The 17,428-nt window shown below is 47.1% G+C and overlaps 1 protein-coding gene and 1 pseudogene across 1 annotated transcript; both read right to left on the reverse strand.

Annotated features, from left to right (window-relative positions):
• Nucleotides 1-715: 715 nt before the first annotated feature.
• On the reverse strand, nucleotides 716-6,603 carry LOC142565823 (uncharacterized). Its single transcript, XM_075676369.1, has 2 exons — nucleotides 6,285-6,603; nucleotides 716-1,009 (listed from the first exon to the last, which is right to left on the reverse strand). Exons 1-2 carry the CDS (start codon nucleotides 6,601-6,603, stop codon nucleotides 774-776), a joined length of 555 nt encoding a protein of 184 aa, XP_075532484.1. The 3' UTR covers nucleotides 716-773.
• Nucleotides 6,604-11,288: 4,685 nt separating this feature from the next.
• Nucleotides 11,289-11,447, reverse strand: LOC142566453 (U4 spliceosomal RNA; annotated as a pseudogene).
• Nucleotides 11,448-17,428: the final 5,981 nt, after the last annotated feature.

The raw sequence follows: 17,428 nt of genomic DNA on the forward strand, positions 1-17,428 counted from the left end.
TAAAATTTGCACATCAAAAATAGTTTTCCTCACTTCTGAGCACACTTGGACCCACTGTTGAAATGTGATGCGAAGGCAAGAGGACGTGAGGGCATGCTGTAAAGTTACCCGGCCCTGTCGTGCTCACTTTGTGTAGCAATGTTTCTTATGGCACTCATTGAGTCTATGTATTTGTACAAAACTATAATATTTTTATGTACAAGTTTCGCTCATTTTGTACAGGAGCACTATATAAATATGCTGTCATAAATGATCAATCTTTCTCGCTCATCTAGCACACTTCTTTACTTGAACAGTGCAGTAGAAGACTATACTTAGAAAAGTTGCACAGGTTAAGCTTCGGAACTGGTCTCACGTATCGCTTACTTAGCCTAGCTCATGACCAAGGAAGCTTAATGTCTCATGCAATTACAAGACGGCAGGTATCGTTGCGTCGTATTAACGCTTTAAGAACAGCGATACCTTCGTTAATTACTGGAAGAATGGTAATTTGGAAGGTTCTCTTAGTTGAACAAATAATAACACGCTAAAGAGCTGCAAGGCGAAAAAGAAAGCAACAACGTAGAGTACAGTTGTCCTACGAGGGGAAACAAGTCACGAAATTTTCTCAGTGTGCATACATCGGGTTAGTTCTAGACGTCTTTTTTTAGCGAGGAGTGGCTAGCTCCAAGCAGCGGCCTATTGGTGATGCTGTCCTCGGAGATTGCTGCATTGTTCACAGAAAAGACATTGGCGATGGGTCATCAGAAGTGCGTCCATTTTGTCGGTGGGGCTCACATGAAGAGGAAGTCCGGCGCGCCGCCGAAAAAGTAGGGAAGACCAGGAAGCAGAGCTCGCTCGTGTGTCTTCACGTGCTTTTTGAGGTGGTCCTTGCGGCCGAATGGCTTCTGACACAATGGACACGGGAAGGGCCTTAGTCCCGTGTGAATGCGCTTGTGTCGCGTGAGCTCTTCGTTCCGGGTGAATGTTTTGCCGCAGCCCTCGTGCTCGCAGGCGAACGGGCGCTCCCCTGCAGAGACGTCACAAAGAACAGGCCTTGAGTGCGGCGGAGATTGCAACACTTGTCACAATAACAGCACATCGTATGCTTCTGCAGCCAAATTACCAGAATGAGAATCAATGATGGCTACTATATATAGTGTGCATAAGTTATGATACACGCAGAAGATGCATTCACCTTGGCCGCGGCCCGCGTGCGAGCTTTCTATAGAATGTATATATACTCAATCTCACAAGTCGTTTCTAGCATTGCCGAAGGTACGAGGCGTACACAGGCAATATCCTTGCGCAGCAGAAATATAGTTCCGAGCGTAACTGTCTGATTAATGACAGGATTGGAGAGTTTTGGTTTTGCTTGGTACATGATATGTTACATCAATACGTGTATTGTTAGGACATTTGCGTATGCACGTACCGCGAATTTAGCAGCCTAAATGCAGCCGACGCGGCGCGGATGAACACCTCTCGAGGGTCATTCGGCCTTCTTACTGGATAAGGAGTCCTGCAGCTTCCACAGTGCTGGAAACAACTTGTGAGATGGAGTATAGTTATGGTCCCCACCGAACGCTTTCCGTCTTTGCCGCAATAATACTTTTTTGCATGACATTTTTGTGCCCCCCATGGTGAAACGCACCTCGACAGAAAGCGTCACGCTCTAGCCAAGTGATTTCCGAGTGGCTATTTTGTCAGCAGTGCCTCAACACAAACTTTTACTTTTACGCAGCGATATCATTTCATGTGTTTGCTTTGTTCCAACTTTTCGCTTAATATTTTCTGATACGACAAAGGAAGGAGCCATCGGTACTATTGCGAAAAAATGTGTACCGTTCGTCGCAATCTTTGATTTTTTTTAGTACAGTACCCTGGCAAAGAGCTCATAGTTCAAGCGAAAATAAAGGGAAAATATAAATTAGGGCAATTGAGGCTTCCATCTTTGGCCAAGTAGTCACGAGCCGGTTAGAAACCACGTTACTGTCTCGAGTTCTCATGCAGCGTTTGTTTTTTCTTTTCTTCTTTTCTTTTTTTGAATTCGTACTGAAAGCAGCCACAGCAATTCTAGAAGTTCTTGCAAAACCCCGTTGATGGCATCTCATGGGTGGCGATGTACACAATGCGTCTAATGTGAACACGCAATGTGCGCAATGTGTTTATAAACTCTGGATGTGTAATGACGGCGTGATGACGTACTCGTTGTCGTGTTGCAATTTCTGCTGGCGCTACTGCCTTGTGACTGATCAGGTTATATTGTGGCAGTGTCGAAGATGTTGCACCACCTCTTTGTGGCAACTGAACTAAGTTTGCTAATTTCGATCTGTCGAGAAGAAAATATTCGTAGCAGATTAACGACCGCATTTCTGGCGAGAACAACAAGGTACAATCTCTATACTTACCAGACAGATATACGGCACACATCAGAATTTCAGAGGTTGGGTTATTCTGAGTTTATGACTCAGTCTTGAAAATTCAGATTGAACACGTATACGGCGAAAACCATTGAGAGTGTGCTCGTTAAAAAAATCACCGCCCAAGCACTCCGTACAGATGGTTAACCAGCGAAGGTGAAACGTGCGGCTCCGGTGTTCGTCGCTGGGTTAATCCCGACGGTTCATTAAACGACGGCTTGGTAGGCTGCCGGATTCTCGGTGCGCAGTTGCTGCTTGCGCTCGGTTGCACGAGCATGTTCTAGTGCCCGGGCTGCAGCATCGGCACGGTGCAGACGAGCTTGCTCCAGGTTCTGCTGGCGGCGTTGAAGATCGAAAGCTGCCTGCTCCTCAGGAGTACGTACAACGCGTGGCCTACCCATTTCGGAGCCGGAGAGAAACTGCTGCGCGCGCGCTCGGCAGCGACGGAGAGCAATGACGTCACTACTGTTACAGCTGATCCAACACCACCTAGGTAGCACAAGGCCTTTTCAGTCCGATTCATGACGTCACGTTACCTGGCCAGACTGCCTGAGAATCTAATGGGGATGCTCCCGAGTAGGCAACAGTGATTTTTACGTCACCGCTTTCATCACGCTAGCCTTGTCAATAGAAATTTCGGGCCAGGTAGCGTGACGTCATGGATCGTGTAGTAAACAGGCCTTGTGCTATGTAGGTGGTGTTGGCTAATTGCGCGCCTCTCTATTTCTCTCTCTTTTCGTATACATGCGCATAGGGTTGCGCCGGAGGAGTTTTCGGCGTACAGGCGATCGACAGACAGACGGACGGACGGACGAATCGAGTAGCCATATACAGCTTCGCTGTAAAAAACGAAAGCAGTCCGCCTCACTTGAACGCCTGGTTTGTGCCGCAGCAAGCATGCCACGGTACACGAAAGAACCGGTGCACATATTTTTTACATCATTCACCCTTCAGATGATAAAATGCAATACGGTATTCGGTTATGATAGGGCGTAAAACTTTATTTCATACCAACCATGTCTGTGACGGTTGTTTACATGTTTTGTAGGGAAAAGCAAGATTGAATGTACTTAAGGGAAGTATATACAGAAGTCGCAATAAACCAGTGTAGAATACATGTCAGGTGCTGTGTATATGGCAAATATGCAAACAACTTGACTACCCCCTTATTTTTATCTGCATAGCTACTAGAAAGTACAGGGGCGAAATAAATAATTTGCCACATATGCCAACCTTAATGAAGCTGCATTGCATGTTCACACAGGAATACGTGTTTGAAGCCGCACTACGCTTTACGGCTATATAAATGTGAACTTGCTTAAAAGATCGCCATTCTTGCTTTGAACGTCCTAGTGCATTCCTATATTGCCTTCTTAAAGCTTATCACCTTATTGAAAATTCATTGCATGACAATAAAAATGCATGTTCTCACTTAGCCTAAAATTTCTATCCTTCGATGGTTTTCAACACATTATACAAAAAAAATACATGTTTAGAATATAACTAATTGCGCATGGTGACTATGACCTACAAAACTTAAATTAAATTTAGTGGCGCACATTCGTGAAAGTATTTTCATTTATTCGTGCTCTGAAAATTAGGTCACAAAGTAAATTGTGTTACACACGTAAAAGACTTCACTGCTCTAAAGAAGTATGTTGCAACAAAATTAACTTCTTCCAGCAGCTATAGCTTGTGGTTCCATGCGGGACGATGCTTTAATGTTAAAATTGCTGCTATAGCCGCTGATAGCCGAGGAGTTCGTATACAACCTGAGCTTCTTAAGCGGCCGACGAGAGGTGTCTGTGTCGAGACCCCGGATGGGAAAAAAATGGGACGAAAAAGAATCGCGTTGGCAAGGAAAGATGCTTTATAAAGTGCCAGCCGCCTACCGTGGCTGCAAGTTCTTAGTTGACGATTGAAGTCGCGAGGACTCAACGTACAACTTTATTGTATTTAATGCTAAAACTTGCTTTCGTAAACTCGTGGCACGGTATGCATATTTCTATCCTTAAGTATATATATATATATATATATATATATATATATATATATATATATATATATAATCTGCTTTCCTGAGCGTTCATTGCCATTGGTCACCTTTATTGGACCATCACGTTAAGAGGGGTTGAATCTTTCGCGTTAAAGAACTACAGACACTCATTGTGCTCCTGTCACCCAAGGACAGATGTCTATAAATTTTCTTTGTTTTCTAGGACCGTATCGGAATGGAATTTTTTACCGGTGGAAGTCATGAGACGGAACTCTGCTGATTTCTTTTAGTTTGTTCTATCCCCCATGCAATAATGCATGTTGGCGCTGCCGGATTTGTTTGAATAATGAATGAAGATTGTGCATGGCCATCCTACGCGCACAAGAATGGGCGCATTTTCTTTTCCCTTTAGATATAAAGCTCCATCATAGAGCGTGTGCGCATGGTGGCAGCGTTTCTGGCTCCAGAGTTGCGATATTGGTCAATAGGTCCCATGTATCGTAAAACATGGGACTCGTGAGCAGATAATGAAGAATGAAAGACCAGAGCAGAAAGCCAGACAGCAATGTCGTGTAGAAAGACACAGGACAAATATTTGTACCGAGTCTTTCAACTAGGCTGCCTTATTTTCCGATATAGTCTTTAGTCATTATTGCCTGCGGCCTAAATCTGCTGTATTGGTCGAGTGAACGCCCGCGCGAGGGTCACCGACAGTGCCGTGTAGTTCCCACATACGGTGCGCACGGGCCCCATATCAGGTGTTCTCTTCCCCTTACGTTTCGTTCCTGGTTTTCCATCTCCCACAGTAAGGTAGCAAACCGGATCCTGAACCTCCCTATATTTGTTTCTATCCTGATATCTCTACAGAACGATTCCCTATTACAGACAAAACGCTGTAGGTGTGCTCACGTGAAATCAACGTACACCAAGTGCGAAACGACTGCAAGATCGAGTATTAAGCTTGCTCACTCAGCTGACGTAATCCAACCATATACGTGTGACACGCTTTTCCACTCGAGCAAAGCGTGAGCTGAATTCTTTTATTCTTCTTTAATGCATGCATGCAGCCCTAATACACGGTCAGGTGTGCCGGAAAATGCTCCACTAACGCGCCTTTGTTCCATAAGTGAGGAAATATTCACCGTCGCCACTTCTGCCTCCGCTCGATCTTACCTGCGTGTTACAAAAGCACCCTGTATATGCGTTCCAAAAACACAAGCTTTCGGTTTGGTTATTTTCTCTCGAAGCGTGTTGGATTATCAACTGAAGCATGTCGCAGCTGACAAAGAAACGCAAGTTCGTAGCTAACACTCGGGCATGAATATAGCGTGTGGGGTGGAAGCAAAACATTTGCGAAAGATCCTTGCCGACAATATCTGCATGCCTATATTTCAGTGTGCCCGTGAGGAAAGAAAGTCGGATGACACACATATACCTGTACATGCAACACAAAGCTTCATAATCAAAAACGAAACTACAAGAGTAGACATGGGAGTCGCATGCATTACTGCATGATTGAGCAGCACTATTCAGGACTCCGATTATAGAAGGTTTTCGAAGATCATGAATTATTTGGCCAGTGCGTCTAGAATGATGTCAGAGGGAAACCTCGTACGCAGAAAAAAAAATAAACAGCTTATAGCACGATGCAGATTTGTAAAAAGGAAAAAAAAAACGAAAGTGATCAGAAGGTTATCGTTCCAGCGACAGAAGACACACACATACACTCTGAGTGAGGTCGGTCGCTAATTGGAGTTACGTAACCAAAGGATCGCCGCTGTGACAGAACACGACGGCGCAACTGTATGCACCAGTCTCGAGCTGGCCACCGCGCATGTTGTGCCACTGCGTTTTCCTTTCGTGCGAAGAGCAGGAGAGGAACATACCGGTATGGATTCTCACATGTCCTTTCAATTGTCCATTGTTCGAGAAAGACACCTTGCAGTGTGGACACTGGAAGCGCTTGGGTCTTTGCTTCTTGGCCTTCCACCGGGCGGCCAGCTCTTGCTGGAGGAACGCGGGCGCGTGCGAGGATGCGTGGTGGTGCGCGGCGGCGGCGGCGACATCCCACGCGGTCATCGGGAAGGCCGGTTGCAGTGCCGCGGGCAGCAGGTACACCGGCTCGGGCTGCACGATCCGGGGCTCGGCGCTCTGCTGTTGGGCCCAGGGCCGGAAGATGGGCGACGCGCGCTCCTTGCCAGTCATGGCTCGCTCTGGCCCTTCGGTCGAGAGGGCGACTCTACTCGTCGGCCACAGCGGCGGCCGGCCTGGGGATTGGCCCCCGGCGGGACAATGCGCCGGGGACGGGCGTGAAGCAGGCGGAGACTCGGGAGAGAAGGGGGCCGCTGCCCGCCCCTCTTTAGTCGGGGGCTCGGGCTGACGTCATGGACCCCGACGGGGGCTCTCCCTTCGCGGAGGGGGGCAGCGTGCTGAGTGTTTAGGGAGAGCGGCATCGCGCGCGCGCGGGTTCTGATGGCCGTCATCATGGGAGGATGCTGCTCCCCGCTCCCTAATTCAATAAGACCGCGCCAATCCAGGGCCCGTCGGCGGAGAGGGGGCGCGCCCTTCCACCCGCGGCTGCTCACCCCTCGTGGCGGGAGGAGGGCGATTGCATCTGGGCTCTCGCCAGCCGTGCCACGCTTTTGACGCCGGCCGACCGACACTGGACCGTCTGTTCTGCGATAACGAGGACAGCCGAGACTGGCCGGACGCGCTCGCTCCTATAAGATGTGTTGGAGTTGCGCGCGAACTTCGCAAGAGCGTGATTCATTCGCCCTCTTTATAGAAAAAGAAAAAGAACATATACAACGAGAGAAAGAAAATTTACTTAAGACGACATACAAATGCACATGCGGGATTGCATGCCTCTAATGTATCAATTCAGTGGGATCAAAGCGCGGGAAAAATACTCCACTTACTGATGCATGTTACTGAATGATCACGCTTACTAGCTATCGCTTACTTGTAGCAATGTTGATATTGCTCTGCGCATCGTATAGCATAGTGCCTGTTCCTGAATCTGTTTTCTGGAGAAAACACGAACCAAAACTTCAAGGTGTTCTGCTTGCTGGCTAGTAATATACATAGTATTTTTTTATTAACCTCTCTCTAGATTCAGGTCGCCGTGCGAGAACAGTAGTGGCTACCTTGTTGATTTGATGTCTACAGAACGCCCAAAGTCGTCTTGGGTAGCGAGTTTCGACCGAGACCGGACTCTCCTTCATGATGCCGCTACATTAAATAAAGGGCGGGCCACTTTCCCGTTATTAAGAATGCGAAGATAAAAAAAAAAACACGAACTTACGTATACAGTAGACAACAGTCACAAAAGAAAAGAAAAATAAGGACGCACGAGCAGATGGACGACTCGTGTGCGGACTGCAAACTAAAGGTTCTCATAAATAAATGGGCACCAAACGGCCACGTCACCGAAGAACAGCTTGCGGAATGAGAGTAAGATATCTCGTCTTCAAGCATCCGAGTCCGATCGAGAACCCACGGTACCACAAGTATAACCACATAACCGCAGAAGCCTGAAAAACAAACGTGGTCATGTTCTTAGAAATAAAGAAACAGCTGATCACGATGCCTTCAGTTGTAAGTGAGCGTCTGTCCTGTGCACTCCGTTTCTTCCCGCCCATTTTCCCGCTAAACGACACCACATGATGCACCAACTGGCCCAACAGTCTACGCTCCTAAAATATATGCACCAGCACATGTCGGCATATATATATACTCGTGCTATACCAAAGAGTTTGCCGATACCCACATCAAGATCGGCGTCAGTTGAGGGCGAACGCCTAAAGGCCTGGAGATATTTACAAAGTTCATTTATCAACCGACTCTTAAGAGATCACTGGGATCTGCTAAAGCTTGCATGAAGGCAGTTATAAAATATGAGAACGCTCTCCGCCGGCTGCCGAGGCGCCGCGCAGCTTCAACAGTCACTGCAACAGGGAATTACGGGATCTGCAATTTTACCGCACGCTCTATAAAAGAACACTAAAAAGGAGTGTTGTGGTTACGCTCCTGACACTGCCCAGGCGGCGCGACCGAGCAGCGATCGTCAGTGCCTCTTGCGGAACCTTCCGTTAAAACTGACACTGACGGACCACGCTACTCAGTCTGCCCACGCGGATCTGCCAGCGTGATCGAATGTTCATGCTAGTTTTGAAACGAACAAATGGCGCAAGTTTTGCTGTGTGGTTTCAAACCAATCTCAAAATTAGACGGTCGGATACGCCCTGCCATTCGTCGTAAAGGGAAAAAGCCCTTTGCCGCCGGGCAAGTTCACAGCGTGAAAGAAGTCGCTGGTGTGACTGTGCTGGCTATCACTCCCAGCAAGGCATATACACAACTACAGCGTATCTCTGGACTTGAGAAAACTCAACTATCATATTATGCTTTTATCAAGCAGCTCAATTGAGTGAGCAGGCACGAATGAGCTTATTAAGGGTTAGGCGTAGGTGTTATTGGCCAACCATTTGGGTTACCGTAGACAAAACGTGTTCTTCCGTGGTGTTGTTTTGACACGCTTGCGAAGTCTCATTGGCCACGAATGATAGGCGCCATTTAAGTTATAGGGTTTAACGTGTCAAAACCACTTTCTGATTATGAGGCACGCCGTAGTGGAGGACTCCGGAAATTTCGACCATCTAGGGTTCTCTAACGTGCACCTAAATCTAGGTACAAGGGTGTTTTCGCATTTCGCCCCTATCGATATGCGGCCGCCACGGCCGATAGGCGCCATATCTTTTCGAATTACTAAAAGGCTCTTTTAAACAGCTTGCACAAAAATTGTATTAGACTGCTATGTTCTGCCAAGCAAGCGCAGTACTTTGCAACTGCTGAGGCACCGGCACGCCCTTGGGCCGCTCCGGCAGCCAAGACTCGGGTGACCGTAGCCGGCAATCTGAACCCAAGTAGAGCCGCACAGCGTGAAGTGCTCAGCAACTCACGCAAGCCAGAACACCCGCAGCCACAACGCAGTACGCTTCGTACAGCAAAATAAATACCTCTAGATGATAGGGAGAATTTAAAAAAAAAAAAGAAAAATTAAGCCGGCTTCCCGGCAAGACTCTTTGTCGACCAAAAACTTCAGTCTACTGACTACAGTACTTTCTAGTGCGATCCTCCAGGAAGGAAGCGCGAGCACAAAACCACGGCCGGCCAGAAAATCTGTAGAGCAGGAGATCAGGCAGTCCTGCGCGGCCGCTACAGTCTTTGATGCAGCAGAACCGCCGTCCGCACGCTTTTTTTCCTGGGCAGTTTTCGATGTCTTGCAAATTTGCCATCGTAAAACAGCGGGATATGACAACGTTTACCTGCAGGACAGTGGCGCACGTGGTTCAGAAGTTTCGAATCACACGCGGTCATAACAACAACACGTGCACCAGCTGGATTCTACGCCGTCGAGTGGAGGTGGATCAGTGCCAGAGTTGCGCTTTCGACGCTACAGGTGGCGCGGCCGTAAGAGCTAAAAAGGAAATTGTGGGGTTTTACGTGCCAAAACCACGATCCGACTATGAGGCCCGCGGTAGCGGGGGACTCCGAAATAATTTGGAACACTTGGGGTTCTTTAACGTGGGCATACATCTAAGCACACGGGCGTTTTCGCCCCCCATCGAAACGCGGCCGCCGTGGCCGGGATTCTATCCCGCGACCTCGTGCTTAGCAGTCCAACACCATAGCCACTAAGCGACCACGGCGAGTTGCCGTCAGAACTAAGACCAGCGGCTAAGGATGGGTGGCGACACCGCCCTGAAAGTTTCTCGTACCAGTTGCCGTGACGTCATGGATTTCGACAGCGTTTACTCGGCCCTGGTTACTTGTTTATTGGTAGAGAATGACTACGCCGCACTCCAAAATAACGAAGGACTCAACCTATAGCAAGTTTCGAAAGCCTGTACCGGTCACAATAAAATGGCCTCAATACGAGAAAACACTTCGAAATTCGTGATGTCGTACTGGCATACCAGCGCTGAGGTATGAGTGCGAAAAAAGAAGTTTTGTCTTCATTTGCGCCATTAGTGATTGATCGTTTAGATTGAAATGAATGAAAATGGAGAGTATAAAACAAATATTCTGCCGCTCTAGACTAAACTGGTGTCGCTCATTCTTCGCTTTAAGGCTCTCACCAATAAACACCGCTTATACTCGGTTCCTGAAAAGTTTCACCTCGACGCCTTCTGGCGCTGCAAAACGAACAGTTGCACGAAGAAACACATTACAACTGTAGTCACGACTGTGTGTTGCCAGCTGCGAACTGGCCACACCTTTTTCTTCTTTTTTCTTAGTCCCAGTGCTTCATTAAACAGCGCCCTGTCTCGCTTATATCCATGTGGCCATAATAAATAGATATTTGTAGTCCTGGGCACCGCATTTGATACTTTTCCTGTGTCGAACTTTTCTGCACGCTTAATGCATATGCGAGGTGTTCGAAAATCTCTTCGAAATTCCTTAGAAATAGGGAAGGTGCAATAATTACGCGGATTCCTCGAGATTGCTTTTACCACAGAGGTATACATTTTATGATGACTAGCGGTAGTAATGAGACTAGCAATTACAAAAGCTAGGCTAAATAACTTTTTAACGGAATAATTCGGTTGTCCTGACGCCAGGCTTGAACTCCCTCATCCCATATCATAACTGTTCCTAGACATGCAGTTAGCTGAGGCGTATGATTTCCGCAGCGCATTGAACGCCGGCCAGACAGGGATAGAATATTTTTTTAAGAAAGCCAGAGAGGTTGAAATGAGCCAGTTCACTCTAACCTGGCAAAGGGAGAGGGGGAACGATGACGTAAAGGACTGATGAGGGGTGATGATGATGACGATGATGACGTGGAAGAGGGATTCATAACGTGCAGCGAAGTTGGGCATTCTGATGGTTATCAAGAAAGTCCGAAAAATTCATTCAGGAATGGCATCGAGTTAGCCACCGGGTTCCATATCATGGAGGCGGGGTTTTGAGAAAAGTTTTCTTCAGCTAGCAACAGTCGCTCCTCAGTAATAACTTCATTAGATGCGACACTGCCTCTGCGCCAAGTTTCACCCGGAATTCATAAGCCGCCGGAAGGCGCGAGTGTCACGGCCTCAGCAGATACTCATGACTCGCGTGCCACTTCACCGTCGGGTGAGCAGTCATGCCTTTGTGATAAAATCAATCCCGAAAAATTCGCGTATCTAGCACATCTTCTCGACTTTGAATGCATTTTCTGAAACGTCTGGTATTATCTGTCCTTCGCAATAAACCTAAACAAACACTAAACAAACAAACAAAAAAGAAATACTTTAGTAAACAATAATTATACCACCCGTATTTCCTATTTATATAAGTGTAATTTTAAACTTTAAAATAATGATGAATTGCCCCCAAAAAAAGCCGAGCCTGTCTGCATTTCGCAGTTACTATACGTGTTTCGGGTAGACTTGTTGCACTGCACAAACTGGCGCGCCGTTATTATTTACAAAAGCTGATGTGGGGACAAGACATGACGGAGTCCCATTATTTATTAGCCTAAGTAAAGAAATATTTCAAGCTTGTATCGGGCGAGGTAGGTTACAGTAAGAGCAGTATTGGCTTGTAATAACTATTTAGTGCTGGTGTCTAAATGTTAATTTTCTTACTGCGCAAACTTGTTGCAGGGTCAGTTGAATGATTATGCTGAAAGAAATATGCATTGCAACTTATAGAAGGACGAGCAAGAGGAAAGACATTAACTGCATGGTTCAAACTTTAAACTCTTATTTGTGTCGGAAGCCGTCAATTTAAAGATATTTTCACAGATGCGCAGTGGTGACAATCCCTATGGTGAGACCAGAAACAGGAAAATGTTGGAAAGCGATTCAACGTGCAGTTGAAGTCGATCAAAGACAATGTCTTCCTGAGCGAGTTGGGGGTGATAATAGGGCATAGTCACTGCTCACGGCACTACATCGCGTCACTAATTGACGAATTAGGAAAATATTACCTATTAATATTTTAATTAATTACCTTATGTCGCATATTGAAATTTACAAATTTGTAGCCGCGGTGAGTGCACAAGGCGTATCGTCTTCGAACAAATTCTCAGGATGACACCGGTTTTGCAATATGCACTGTCAAATTTACCGCAAAAGAGAATGCACTATCGTTCCACCTACTTTTTAACAAACCGCCGTTTGATGCATTGAAACACAAAACTCGCTGAAACGCCAGTGTATTTCGTCGCACACTTTGGGAATGAGTGTCGCGAAACCGGTGTCAGCTTGAGCATTCGTTGCAAGTGGATACGCCTTGCGTACTGGCCGGCTACAACTTCGTAAATTGTAGTAAGTATCATAAAGTAAATTGTTTAAACTTAATTAGTGACATTTCGTTAATTAGTTTATTGTGAATTTCTATATAATGTGTAAGTAATGTCCGCAACTTCGAGCGGTCCAGCTCGAAAAATAGAAATTGCCGAAGGCAATTTCAGTAAAATTTTGTATAGTGTTAAAAAACACGCTTGCTGTAGTGTTCTTACTTTGAGGATGGTGAGACTGGAAGCCTGATATTCTCTCAAAAGCGTGGCTAGATATAGAGGGTAACTGCGGTTTAACTGGAAAGGCTGCATTCGTCCGGCTATAAATAATTTCAGTTATCGCGAAAATAGGACTTAAATTTAAAAAGAAATGCTACTAACCTGAAAAAGTCATGTCATGAGAAGCCAACAAACACTGACACCAAGGACAACATAGGGGAAATTACTTGTGCTGAATAAATGAAATAAAGAAACGATAAATTAGTGGAAATTAAAGTGGATGAAAAAACAACTTGCCGCAGGTGGAAGCCGAACCGACAACCTTCGCATTTCGCGTGCGATGCTCTACCAATTGAGCTACCGCGGCGGCGTTTCCCCCATCCACTTTCTTGGGTATTTATGTGTACTAGTAGAACCCTGGGAGTGTTAGCCAGCGCCACCACTCATAGACCTTGGCGGCGGACGTGGAACGTCGTTTTTGCCGCAGGCGTCACGGGAACGTGATCTTTTTGGGGGAAGGCAACTGGTCAATAAACCCACATATGCTACCTGAAGGCATCAATGTTGCCGGATTCGGTCCCCTCGGTTAACCCCCTTTCCTCTCGTTTAACCTGAAAAAGGACACTTTGCTCAACGAAAGGTACGAGCCAGCGCACATAAATGAGTACGTAATATTTTGAGCAAATGTCCGTAATTATGAATAAATCGTCAAAGGCAGTGAAAGCTGCCCTTCCAAGAACAGTATAATGTTTAGTGGCACAAGTATTTCCAGGGTAAGAAAAAATGGAGCGCTGTGTTTTAATGTCCCTGCGTAGGATATATAGTAATTAAAAAGAAAGACAAAGAAATAAAAGCCTAAAGAAAGCAAGCATATCCAGGGACCTTACTGTGTTTCAATTCGAGCGTCATCATACGGAACGCAGCTACGCGTTCGCTGAGTCAACTACACCTGCGGCTTCACAGGCACGTTCTCTGAACTTAAGGAACATACATATAATCGGCTGCTCGGACGAACAAGTGAAATGCACCGATTGCGACGCTGCCTTCGTCCGCAAGGACTTGGTGCACCACTACCGTGAGTGCCCGGCCAAGACTCGACCTTTGAATGTTACGCAGCATAACAGCGTTGTCAAAGGACCTATACACACGAAGCATGAAGCTGGGAAAATTAGGTGAGCTGGCATCGGGTGACGGAAGTCAGAGGGACGCCACCGTCATAGGCACAAATTATTTAGCGATATGCCTATATAAGATTAAGGCCGCGTTTTGTCGAACACCAAAGAGGCCATCAAGCGTCCAGACGATTGATGCCTTCCACCACCGAAAAAAGCTATGGCTGGGCGGTTTCGATCGGCTTCAAAGGCACATGTGTTTGTGGCGACGCGTGAGTTCTCAGACGTAATTACAGTTGAGCCGGCAAGCTCTCGGAGAAAAAAAAAAGTGCTTTTGAAGACTCGCAACGCCTGCGGCCGGCTACACAGTTAAACTGTGTAAGCAGAGCAAGGAAACGAACATGTGTTCGAGCCTGTACCGTTCGGCCTTCGTCTGCTGCAGTTGGCTGCTGGAACAACTTCGTCGAGTAGTGATCAGTCAGTCCACGTGATCGTGATGCATCCGAGCGACGAGGCGAAGGACGTCAGAGCTGCGATTTTGATGGACCATCATGCAGTAATAAAACTTTGGCCGGATCAATGCAACACGAGCAGCTTCAATGCGAAATTCAGCTTGGAGATGGGAGACCAGGAAGGTTTCATTCACGACGAAAACCTGTACATCACACTAGAGTTTCAGTGACGTGCGTGCTATTTTGCTGCTCGTTTAAGCGGAAGTATAGATAACCTGCCTCCTTTGGTACAAACATAGCTGCATCCTCGTGCTTTCTTTAGTTACAGCGATCCTTGAACCCTTGGTTTATTGCGACCCCGTGGCACACAGGAAATGACATTGAACAGTCGCTATCCGCATAACTTTTGATCATTGGTTTATTGTCGCGAAAAGAACTGGAGGGAGCTAAAATAATTTCGCCTTTAACAAGGGCCTTGCCTTTTCATTACGCGGTTCCGCTCTTCCATTTCCACGCGGCCAGCTTGCCTATGAACTGTGCAGTGATGTGTGCTTTGCCGTGTGACACTGAAGGCTTTTAGGCGGTATACCTGTAAGTTTGAAATTAGCGTGTGACGAAGATTAATAATAGTAATAGTCAATCAATTTTATTAACGTGTCCAGGAACAACCTGGTGATCTTGGTATACTGGCCCACGTGAGAAATGGTATAATATACATACACAGATATGCAGGATGTCCCAAGTATTATGCACCAAGATTTAAATATATGCCGATGCCACATAGCTAGACAGAACCAAGGTAATGTTTGCCGTCGCTTAGAGCTACTTAGATTATTTTTTGCATTCTGCCAAATTACACAATTAGTCGTAAAACACGGGAAAGGCGGGAGATGGAAATTCAAGACGATGAGCAAAACGAGAACAAGGTAAAAGCAGGAGCCAACGTTTCGACAAGGGGACTTGTCTTCTTCAAGGCCGTTAGTCATAATCATTCAATCAACTTCTCAAATATTACAATTAGATGAAAAGCGTCAATGAGAAAATTGTAGAGCAACATAAAAAGCTCTCGGTGCAGCTTCTTGAGGTTGAATACGTGCTACATAAAAGTGTTTTTCTGAGCGTGAAAGAAGCCCGCGAATACACGCAATATGGCCGCGCAACTGGCCGCTCAAGGCATGTATTCGGCATGTATTAACGCGATAACGTTAAAGAGTCCGTGTCGCAGAAAATTCGGTGTCGGCGTCGGACGTCGTTTGACTGACCGAATAAACTTTATTGATACCAGCAAGAGGTGGTGGCTGGGCCTAGGCCTCCCACGTGGGGACGTCGAGGTGTTGCCTCTTCGCTGCCTGGCAGGCTTGCTGGGTAGCCCAGAGTTGGTCGTCAAGGTTGGAGCTACGCAGGGCAGCGTGCCATCTCGACGAGAGGGTCGTGGGGTTAGTGTCGGGGTATTGTTGTGTACAGCCCCAACGCATGCGTGGAAGTGTGGCTGGCTGTGCCTTGCAGATATGACACGTGGGATTGGGGTAAATGTCTGGGTAGATCTTGTTGTAACGTTGTAACGAGGGGTAAGTATTGGTTTGTAGCAGGCGGAAAGTTGTAGCCTGCGCTCGGGATAGTTTGTTGTGTGGGCGTTTCTGGGAGTAGGGTAGGCCTGAATCCAGGCCCGTATGGTGGAGGGGATCTGGTGTTTATGGCCGTGTTGATGGTGGCAGGTGATACTGAGCGAGGTGAGGATATGGCGGCCCGTCGCTGTGAGAGTGAGTCTCTCCAGCTGAGAGCCCCATTGGGCCTCGATTAGCTCGTCCAATGTGTTATGGACGCCTAGTTGAAGGAGGAGGTCAGTGCTGGTGCAACCGGGGAGGCCGAGGGCTTGTTTATAGACACCGCGTAGGAGGATGTTGAGCTTGGTTTTTTCAGCCTTGTACCAATTTAGATACGCAGCAAAGTAGGTGATGTTGCAAATTACCAATGACTGGATTATTCGGAGGATATTCGCCTCTTTCATACCCCCACGGTGGTTGGAGACCCGCTTCAAAAGTCTCATGGTGTTGGCTTTCGGCGAAAAACATTTCGAACCACCCAAACCCAGGCCCGCCATCTGACGCAAGAAATTTACTGAACCAATTGAATTTCTCAAGCTAAAATAAGCGCAGAAAAATTGTGAACGATGACTTAAACACAACCTACAGACGTGATAGCTTTCGGTTTGTAATTTGACTATACGAGAAAACATAATTCTGTATCGCGAAAACACAAAGAAACCCTTTTTCTTCGGCGTTTCTACCACTCACAAACCAGCCGCGTCGTCCGCCATTTGCGCGCGCCGGCGCGTAGGGTGTCTCGGGGGCCACGGAGCGGAGCGCCCGGTTCTTTGCAATACCTCCAACTGGCGCTCGCCTCCATCGCATCGCGGCCACGCAAGAGGTCGCGTTTCTACCAGAAAGCCCGCCTTCGTACATAGCCTTGGCGGCCAGCGTTTCCGGGTAAACATTACGGTTACATACGCTTCAGTTGCTGGAAAGCGTGAGAAGCAGTCAGGGATCTTTGAATGCTATCGCGTTCCTCTCTTAAAGGCGAAGCTTAAAGGGAAGCTGAAACGGTTTTCAATTTTCATGAATTGCTGGGATTGGGAAGAACAGACCTAATAATTTACGGTTCCGAATTTTTTTCTTCGTTTTGTTAATATAAGGGGCGGAAATCGCTTTCTAAATCACCCCCGCGGACACGCCCCCGTCGCTTCCCGGAGCGCCGGGTGAGGTGGTTGCCAGAGGAGAGGACCGGCGAGAGTGACGTCATTCGCGGCGACCGAGCTGCCGGACCGGCGTGCTGGCATGTACTGGCATGCCTCTTTCCGTCCTGCGCTTTACTGAACGACGCTACGAGAGATCTGCCGCCGCCGCCGCTCACGTTTGTTTTCTTTTGCGATTTTCGTAACATGTTCTTTCGTGAAGCTGCCCATC

This window comes from Dermacentor variabilis, unplaced genomic scaffold (genome assembly GCF_050947875.1).
Source record: "Dermacentor variabilis isolate Ectoservices unplaced genomic scaffold, ASM5094787v1 scaffold_12, whole genome shotgun sequence".
NCBI lineage: Eukaryota > Metazoa > Arthropoda > Arachnida > Ixodida > Ixodidae > Dermacentor > Dermacentor variabilis.

Excerpts from the sequence above, each read along its gene's own strand:
- LOC142565823 (XM_075676369.1), bottom strand. The coding sequence starts at position 6,603 with ATGACTGGCAAGGAGCGCGCGTCGCCCATCTTCCGGCCCTGGGCCCAA. Across the intron at positions 1,010-6,284 it reads ACATGTGAGAATCCATACCG|GGGAGCGCCCGTTCGCCTGC; the intron begins GTATGTTCCTCT and ends ACGTCTCTGCAG.